A 10,608-nucleotide genomic window follows, 5' to 3' on the forward strand; every position below is an offset into this window, starting at 1 on the left:
CTGCATAGAATGTGTTAGCATATGATTTTAATCCCAAGACTTGGGAGGTCAAGGCATGTGCATTTTTTGTTTGGGTCTATCCTGGTTTACATAGTGAGTTCTAGGCCATAGGGCTAAGTGAGAGGCCCTACTAAAAATTGTCTATCCTGACCAGGAAGTGCTGGCACATGCCTTTGCTTCCAGCACCCAGAGGCAAACAGATATCTGTGAGTTCAAGTCTACAGAGTAAGTTCTAGGACAGCCAGGACTACATGGAGAAACACTGTCTCCAAAAAACTAAAATCAAATTCCCCCCTAAAACTGCTTATTCTTAACATTAGGAATGTATTTTGGGATGTTTTAACATAATTATGAGCTGAGATAGATACTACCTATACCATGAATAGATTTCTGATATATTAACTTAAATTTTGAATAACTTTAAAATACTAAAATAGAAAAGTATAAATTAATAAAGTAAATATTTGGAGGCAGAATTTTTCTTGTGACTTTGAGTTAGGTTTAATGGCATACAAGACAATTGAGTACACACAAGAAAAGATGAAAAAGCCCTAGATTTTTAAAAAGGTAATTGCATTACTACAAGAGATTTCAATGATAAACATAAACAACCATTAACAAAAATAACATACACACACACAGAGAGAGAGAGAGAGAGAGAGAGAGAGAGAGAGAGAGAGAGAATAAGTGGAGACATTCAAGTCTTATGTCTCAGTCTCTCAGAGAAATAGCCTTTGATGCTTAAACCTATATTTCCTTTAAGCCAGAGTTCCCATGCTTCTCTCTGCTCCCCTGTGGCCATGATGACATCTGGCTCCAAGCTGCTGCTGCTGACTACTTCTGGCACTCTGGTCCTGAAGCAATTGGGGTCTGTGTGTGTCAGTTGCCTGTGTTACCATAGGGGCCAATGCAAGCCAGGTATTGAACCATATATTGAATATGAGGGCCCTGCTGAGTTGGCCCCAACCCTCACTGTCCTGGAATGACCCCCTCCCCTAGGAGAGTGACCATGTTACCCCAGGAGAGCTGACTCTGAGCCTCCCCAGCCCTGGGATAACAGAATCTGATGACCTTGGTATGAGAAAGATGGCCTTGCTCCTAATAGGAGAGCTAGCCCCTCACTCTTGGGAAAGCTCACTATACCCTGCCCCTCATGATGGGACTGGGAGAGCTGGCTCCATCCTTCATCTGAGAGGATTGGTCCTAGCAGCCTGTACTGACCAAAACTCAGTTGCCACCCAGGCACACATCTAGGGCTGGAGTTGGAACACCCCAACATCTACCCCATCTAAGGTCTGCTGGAGTGTGTGAAGGGACTGATTCTGAGGAACCATAGCCATAGGACAGCAGGATATCTGAGAGCAATGTTGGTGGGGGTCCAGTATTGATGGTGTACCAAAGCCAAAGACCTTGAACTTGACCAACAACTCATTAAACAATGAACATTTGCAAGTAAAGGTGTTTGGACAAAAGGGTATGCTGCATGATACACAGCAGCTCCCAATGCCACTAAGATGAATGAAGAGGCAATGGAGAGGTAGGAAAGATGGAGGAACAAAGTGGTTTTTTCTTTCTTTTTATTATTATTTTAATTTTATTCTTTTTTTTTTTTTACTTTCCTTTGGGGGTACTACAAGAGTGGGGAGTGGATATGGAGGGACTGGGATATGAATTGGATTTGGGATGCATGATGTAAAATTCTCAAAGAATCAATAAGAAATATGAGTGCTCAGAGTTACTGTGTTAATGTAGGAGTTTCAGGCTTGAGCTCATTGGATATTAATAGATATATGGTTGCCTCATGGCTGCGACTCAGGATAAGGATGGAAAATGTCAAATGACAATTGTCCAGGGAGTATAGACAGATAACTGAAGTGATGTCTCTCATCCATTACTGTACCCAACTTTACTTTCTTGGGGATACATCTGATACAAGTGAAGAAATCTTTTCATGCTGTTTTCAACCTTCCTAATGTTGTCCTTTAGCACTGTTTAGCAGCTGATGTGTGAGACTTAACTATCACTTGCTTGGGATGGATGGAAGTGGGTGTCTAGAGACTCTACCCACTCCATGTAAAAAGATTTGAATATGTGGATCATAATGCTAACCTTGAGTGTTTTATAGATTTGGAAAAGCATCCAACCAACAGCAAAAACAGCAGTAAGAGTTTCAAAATAGTGAAACTCTTATCCTATGTGAGTGGAAAAGGCTCTTCCAAGAGTCATAGATTTTAAAATAAAGTTTTCACTGCTAGAGAGGTGGACTATCTTTCTGTGAGTCATTGGCCACAGAAGCCTCTGATACCCCAAATCACAAAGGCTATTGACACTGGTATTAGAAGTCCATGATCTGTGATGCTGCTGGCTCCTATGGGTAGGAAGCTTCTTTTATAATGGTATCTATGACTGCACAGTTATAACTGAGAACGAGAGACATTGGAGGCTTCTGTGACACCTACTTCCTCTCAAAAAAGAGGAAATAGTCCAGATAGGAAGGTATTGAAGAGAGTCCTTAAAAACTGTGATAAAGAAGCTGAAATGTCACTCTTCACAGTCAATAGCTTCTGATGGGAATGAGAGGGGAAGAACTCAGTTTTCTTTAAGAGGCTGGCCATTGGGAGTTTGATCATGCTCTGGTGAGTTTATAGGCAACACAAATTGGCCTTGGTGGGAGTTTTCTTTGGGGGGCACAAGGATGGGAGGGCAGACCTGCGAGGAATGGGAAGTGAGTGTGATTGGGGTTCCCTGTATGAAATTCCCAAATAATTAAAGACATATTATGCTGGGTAAAATAATATACTTTTGTTGGAAGAAAATGGACCTTGGGACTGTGGATTAGAAAAGCAGTTAAATGCTTTAAGTGCTGTTCAATGGTAATACTAGTAGGGGCATGGAAGACAGTGTGGTGAGTGTGATTTGATGAACTATGTGGGCCTGGTTCAAGATGTTTTAGGGGAGAAGACTTTAATATGTTGCCTAGGAATCATTCTTGTGATATTTTGGTGAAGAATATAGCTGCTTTTTGCTCTTATCCAAAAAGTTTGCCTGGGGATAAAATGAAGAGTTTTGGATTAATTCCCTTGGCAGAGGAAATCTCGAAACAGCCTAGTATAGACTCTGTTGTGTGGTTACTGTTGTTAACTCTAATGAAGATTTATAATGATAAGGAGCAAGCTGAGCAAGGAAAAATATTTGAGGAGAAAAGGAGAACCAAAAAGTGGAATGGAGCTAAATTCTGTGTTCAAGGATATAAACAGATTAAAGAAATGGAATAAAGAGTGGTGACCCCACAGCAAGATCCTACCCAGCTGAGTTTCCAACTTGTGAGAAGGAACTGAAGTAAAGCTTAGAGCCAGGTGTGGTGGTGCCCATCTTTAATCCCAGGATTTGGAGGCAGAAGCTAGCAAATCTCTGAGTTTGAGTCTTGCCGGGTCTATAGACCCAGATTCAGGACAGCCAAGCTTACTTAGGTGGTGAAGGTAACCACTGAAAGCAGAAAGCTGGTGTAGATGTGATTGAACAAGGGGCTATGTTCTAGCCCCAGAAAGCAGCCAAACTTAGAAGCTTTGGCCACATGGTTCTGGCATTACAGATAGAAGAAATGACCTATAGAATTTGCCTTCATGACTAAGGAAAGCTGATAAAGCCAGGCGTGTGTCAGGGGTGTCCTTGAATGGAAACCTAGAGAGGCCATTGCATGAACCTGTGAAGTTGAAGTCTGGATTGCCTTGGAGACCCCAAGATGTTGGAGATGCCAGAGCCATGGGATACCTGCTGAGATGAACTGATAACAGGTAGTGGATCCAGCCCCAAAGAAAGAAGTATGTTGCAGTCTACAAAGATGAAAGGAGTTGGAAATCTGAAGAACATTTTGACATTAGGCATGGAGATGCAGAGTTTGGAGTTTGCCCACAGCTAGTTTTCAGTCTTGCTTTCTTTGGTCCAGTATTTCCCCACTATGTTTTGGAACAGCAATGTATATACTTTGTGATTATATGTTGAAAGTATGTGATCCCCTTTTTGATTTTGATTTTATAGGGGATTACAGTTAAGAGATTGTATGAATCTCAGAAGAGACTTTGAACTTTGGGCTTTTAAACATTGTTGAGATAGTGATAGACTATGGGACTTTTGAAGTTGGACTGCATTTTCACACTATGACATGGCTACAAGCCTTTGGGGAACACAGAATGGGATGTGGTGGTTTGAAAGAAAATGACCCCCCAAAAGTGGCACCATTGGTGGGTGTGTCCTTGTTGGAGGAAGAGTGTCACTGTAGGGGTGGGCTTGGAGATCTCATATAAGCTCAAGCCATGCTCAGTGAGACAGTTCATTTCCTGTTGCCTTTGGAACAGGATGTAAAATTCTCCAGCACCATGTCTGCCTGCATGCCACCATACTCCCAGCCACCATGCTCTTGCCATGATGATAATGAACTCAATCTCTGAAATTGTAAGCCACCACCTCAATGAAATGTTTTCCTTTTTAAGAGTTCCATAGCCATGGTGTCTCTTCACAGCAATAAGAACCCTAACTAAGACCTGGTCTCAGAGGCATAGGAGTCCATCAGCATCACAGTGGATAATCATGGCAACTGAAGCAGCTAGCTAAGAAAACTCATTTTAAGCCACAAACTTGAGTTGCAGAAAGTGAACAGGGGATAGCTTGAAGAGTTTGAAACCTTGAATCCTCCAGTGACACACCACCTCTAGTAAGGTCACACTTCCTAAATTCCCTAGACAATGTACCAACTGAGAACCAAATATTCAAATGCCTAAAAATATGGGGGCATCTGATGTAAACTACCACATTCTACTCTTTGACCCCTTAGGCTTCTGGCCATATTGCAGTGCAAAATGTATTTAGTCCAATTTCAAAAGTGTCTGTAGTCTTTCAAAGTCTCAATGCTATTTAAATGTCCTAAGTTTAAAGTCTGTTCTGAAACTCAAGGGAATTCTCTAACTGTAACACATGTGAAGTAAAAGCAAGTCATGTTCTTTTAACCTATGATGGCACAGAATACACTTCCAGCTTTGTTGCCAGACACACATTTTTCTGTTAGACTGGTCTCACAAGGAAAGCTTGTATGCAGCTTTCTCAGCAGATATCTCAAGGTTATGGCCTCTCCAACATCTTAGGGTCTGCAGAGCAATCCAGGTTTTACTTCCACAGTTTCACACGAAGATCTCTCACCATGGCCTTTGGTTGCTACACATTGCTTGTCCACATTGGCTCTGTTGGGCAGTGAGCTCGGTAAGGAGCCTGGGCTCCTTACATCACATTTGCAGCATTTTTGATTGTCTTTCTTTCCAGGGTCAGTAAATTCCCAAGCACAAGTTGGAGGCTTAGGTGGATGGGGTCTTTATTCCAGTGCAGATCAAGCATTCCCTTAATCTCTCTCATCTCAAGCTTTGGCTGCCATATGGTTTCCTGGTGCTCCTTTTCTCTTTTTAACTGTACACTTGTATTTACTTCTGCCTCGTTTGTTCTTTCTCATTGTAGCTCTGTTTAAGAGTGGTCATCAATAACCAGGTAGATGGTGGTAGTGTTGGAGTCTCTTAGCATAGAGAAGATAGGAACATATGATGTCTGTCAAGAAATTTCCAGGCAAAGAGTGGTGTCAGCCCAAGAGAAAGTCTATGTGGGATCCAGATGGTGATACTGTAATGACTTTTTAAATCTTTAGACATGGGTTTCTAAAGTTTCTAATGAGTTTCTAAAATCTTTAGGTCTTACATTATGTTACTACATGCTCTAGAAATTGAGATAAAAATTAGAAGATTAAATGGTTCTTTTGTGTTTTAATCTGGCTTTCTATGCCCATTCTTCCATTTTATTTATTATTTGTATACAATGTATATGTGTTTAAATAGTTGTGAAATCTTCCATGTTTGAGAATGTTAATTTTGTGCTATTGTATGTATGTCAGATATAGGCAATAGCTCACAGCTATGGTTTTTTAAAATTAAAAATTTGGTGAAATGAACAAATTTCTTTAGATACATCCAACAAATATTCACGGATGAAAATAGTTATCTGCATATCACTACTAAAGAAGACCTCATAAAAATTAAACTCTAGGTTCAGATAGTGTCACAGTTGAGTGATACCAAATTTTAAAGATAAAATTAAACAAGATGTGAGCACCTCTTCCATAACATGGAGTAGTGAGAGTGTTAAAACCAGAAAAATTATCAACCTGTGGCTCCTCAGGAACAGCTAGTCCTCCCAACCATGATCTTGTGAATGTCGTGAGTAGTCAGCCACAGCTGCTGTGATGTCAAGAATGCCCTTTGCAAAGCTAAAGGACAATCCTAATTTTTAAAGAAATTAAAATGATTTAAAGTTATGCTGTTGTGTACTAGTGGAGAATTAATGCTACTAGTGAATGAAATGTGGATTTAGCCCTAACCTTAACCATCAATAAAATTAATAAATTATGAATAAATCTCCTTGGATATTCCATGCAAATGATACAAAATGAAAAGTTTTTTTTTTTTAATAGAAAACTCCAGGAATGACATCCATTATTCAGTGTTAACTGAAAAGCAAGATAGGAATGTTGAACAATATTTTGTGTAATAAAGTTTCATAATATCTGTATTTATTAAATGTATATAATATAATAAAGTACATATAAATAATAACTGAATGTGTGATTGTGTTTGTATAATACATAAAACCAATTTGGTATAATATAGTATATTTTATTTTGAATAATCAAGATATTTGAAATAAATGCATGGCTGGTTGAGTAATTTAATAGTAGATCTCTGTATACTGTAGTGGCTGTGGATCTCATATTGTGGAGCACATATCAATTTTGAAATTAAAAGTAAAAAACAAGGGCTAAGTACAAGCCTAACTTTTGAAGATTTTAAAGATTAAGTTTTAAGTTATCTATTCTGCTTTGTGTTGGGAGAATTTACTAATTAAAAAAATACCAGCAAGAATGTCAAAGAAGAAGCATTGTAGGGCAGTTTAGTCCTGTGTTTCACTAATCCCAAATGAATTGAGAATGAATTATCTCCTGAGCATACACTGAGTCCATGCTCTTATTAGGAAAATTGCTTGACCAAAGGGAGGCCAGGTTGAGTGTTATCAGTTGATTGGTACATTTTTCCTCTGTCTCTCTATATTGTTTGGTTTTCAAGGAAGATGGGTCATGACATCACTACATACATTACTTGAACTTCTGTTTGCATCCTTCTGTTCTTTAGTTGAGTGTATCAGGGATTTATACACCTGCCAGAGAAGGTAAAGTTGTGTTTCTGTGTGTGTAGATTTCAATCTTTACCGTATCCAGAGACCTCAAAAGGTTTCTACTGTCTTAAAATCTTATCAGTTGCTTCATTTCCTTAAAGAATTGCAAGAATGACAATAATATTTTTTAATAGCACACTCAGTTTCTGTGAAGCAATAAAAGAGACTAAGGATACATTTATTTTTACTCCTAGGTAGGGCTGTCAGCAATCTTACAAGCAATTCAGCAGGAAGTTTTTGATGTAACAGGCTTCAGTGTAATAAGCAGAGTCAAAAGTGACCTGAATGAGAAAATTTCTGGAGAGTATTATTCATATGTTTAATTTTGTGTTTCAAGTAGCAAAATTTAAGTCATGGCTGTATACTGTAGGGTTTTATATCTGATTGGTATTACCATATACACCAAACAGTGTGATTAATATTTGTGAAGAAAGTAATTTTTTTTTTTTTGGTTTTTTGAGACAGGGTTTCTCTGTGTAGCTTTGTGCCTTTCCTGGATCTTGCTCTGTAGACCAGGCTGGCCTCGAGCTCACAGAGATCCATCCACCTTCCGAGTGCTGGGATTAAAGAAGAATTTTTATCTATCATTGAGAGGTTTATTTTACTGGGAAGATGCAAGGATCCTCAAATTTTCACTTTAATACATTTATTACTATTAATTTTTACATTTTAGTATATTTTAATTATCATGTGAACTACAAAACAGTACCTCTCAGTTTTGATGAAAAAGATATGTTTATTCCTAAAGAGAAAAACCACTGAGACTCAGAAGACTACAATAGGAAAAAGTGGATAATGCCCATCATCAGCTTTAGTACTTATCCCTTGCTGAACTCCCTGCCTAGAAAGCAGTACATCACATTTGGTGATAACTTATACACAGATTCTGTGTTTTTGTTAAATATCAGAAGAGAATAGGGCTGATAGAAGATTATAGAATAGAACTCCATGGTAAAAAGTAGAATTTATAGAAAGTAAATCCTATAGAAAATTTTATTTATTTTGTTGATTCCTTGAGAAGGAAGGCACTGTTATACTTTGAGATAAAAAATTGTTTGTAAGAGTTATTTTTTGTCCTCAAGAAAGTTTAAAGATAAAAATTACAAAGTGAGTTTAATAAAAAGAAAATATTAAAATGCTATAAGTACCTTGGACTTCATAGAAAATAGTTATTGATCCCTGGCTCTGTTTAAATTGTTTTCTCTGGTCTTTGTTTTAATTCCCATAAATTTAGAATTTGTTTGTTTTTATAACTAAAGAAAATCTTGCCTTACTTCTCTCTTGGCAAATACATTTATTCCTGGCCATTTTACACTACACATGTATTAAGGTTGAAAATAATCATGACAGCTTTTAGGTTTATTAAATGTGATTGGGTGCTCAGTTTGTACCTATAAACTATAGAAGTTTGGAAATAATATTAGAATTGAGATTAAATGTTGTATATTCAGTCCTGAAAGCATACACTATGTGAAACCAGAAAATAATGAAGATACTATTAAAATATTGCTACACAAATCTGTATTTCAAAGATATCTTATATTTAGAATTATACATAGAATTTACCATAGAAATTATGACTATGTAATGTTTTTGTGTATAGAAAGGCTTTAAACTCCCATTTACAAAAATATTTTCATGATGTTTTTTGTTTAAGAGAAATGAGCAGAGATTACAAAATCTTAGTGGAAGTGCTCTATGGCTTTATTTCACTGGATATAGTAATATTAATATTTAAACATTTGTTTCTTTTATATTGAATTTACACTTGAATTTCTTTTTCATCAATAGATTCTATGGACAATAAATCAGCATGAAAAACTACTCTATGATCACTGAGTTTGTGCTCTTGGGTATATCAGACTCACCAGAACTTCAGGTTGTAATTTTCATTTTTTTATTCATAGCTTATATATTAAGTGTATGTGGAAACCTAAGCATCATCACCCTTACCTTGCTACATGCTCAGTTAAAGACTCCTATGTATTTTTTCCTCCAGAATTTCTCCTTCTTAGAAATTATGTTCACCAGTGTTTCCATCCCTAGATTTTTGGGGTCAATAATTACTAAAGTCAAGACAATTTCCTATAATAACTGTTTGGCTCAGTTATTTTTCTTCATCTCCTTGGGGGTGTCTGAGTTCTTTCTTCTAACTGCCATGTCTTATGATCGCTATGTCGCCATCTGCAAACCACTGCATTACACCACCATCATGAATCAGAAAGTTTGCACCTTTCTTGTTCTTACAGCATGGCTGGGAGGATTTCTGATCATCTTTCCATTAGTCATACTGGTCCTCAAGTTAGATTTTTGTGGTTCAAATGTCATTGATCACTTCTCCTGTGACTACTTCCCCATCTTACAACTGTCCTGCTCAGATACAAGGCTTTTAGAGGCATTTGGCCTTTATGTTGCCTCCATTACTCTGCTATTCACATTGGCATTAGTGATCCTGTCATACATCTGCATCATCAGCACCATTCTGAGGTTCCCATCTGCCAGTCAGAGGAAGAAGGCTTTCTCCACCTGTTCCTCTCACATGATTGTCATCTCCATCTCTTATGGAAGCTGCATTTTCATGTATGTCAAACCTTCTGCTAATGAGAGGGCATCACTGACCAAAGGGGTGGCTGTTCTCAACACTTCAATTGCTCCCATGTTGAACCCTTTTATTTACACATTGAGAAATCAACAAGTAAAACAGGCCTTCAAGGATTTGATGAATAAAGTAATGTTTCATAGAAACAAATGAAAGCACAGGGTAACCTGAATGTCATTATACCCCTCAAAAAGGAAGATTGGAATTTTATATTATGAGCTCATCAGTTTCAGCTTTTTTTATTTTTTTATTTTTGGTTTTTCGAGACAGGGTTTCTCTGTGTAGCTTTGCACCTGTCCTGGAACTTGCTTTGGAGACCAGGCTTGCCTTGAACTCTCAGAGATCCACCTGCCTCTGCCTCCCGAGTGCCGGGATTAAAGGCGTGCGCCACCACAGCCCAGCTTGGTTTCAGCTTTTTAAAAAAAGTATTTTGCGTATATGAGTGTTTTGTCTCATGTATACCGGTGTACACTTCTGTGTATGTATTATAATACTGGTACCCACAGAGACCAGAGGAGGGCATTGGGCTCCTTGGAAGTGGATACTGGGAATTGCACTGGTGTACTTGGAAAGAACAGCAAGCTCTTTTAATGACTGTCCCATCTGTTTAGTCTCTCAATATTTTTAATTTGGAAGTTACTATTTTATGTTGTTCATTAAACCTATGTAGGTATTATTTAACATTTTCTCTGCATTTAAACATTCCATCCTAGAGGACTAGGGGGGAATTAGTGTAAAATGTAATG

The 10,608-nt window shown here is 37.9% G+C and overlaps 1 protein-coding gene across 1 annotated transcript; it reads left to right on the forward strand.

Annotated features, from left to right (window-relative positions):
- Positions 1–9,076: 9,076 nt before the first annotated feature.
- On the forward strand, positions 9,077–10,015 carry LOC118571161 (olfactory receptor 6C3-like). The gene has a single exon (XM_036170083.1). The coding sequence runs from the start codon at positions 9,077–9,079 to the stop codon at positions 10,013–10,015; it is 939 nt and encodes a 312-aa protein (XP_036025976.1).
- Positions 10,016–10,608: the final 593 nt, after the last annotated feature.

This window comes from Onychomys torridus, chromosome 20 (assembly GCF_903995425.1).
Source record: "Onychomys torridus chromosome 20, mOncTor1.1, whole genome shotgun sequence".
Lineage (NCBI taxonomy): Eukaryota > Metazoa > Chordata > Mammalia > Rodentia > Cricetidae > Onychomys > Onychomys torridus.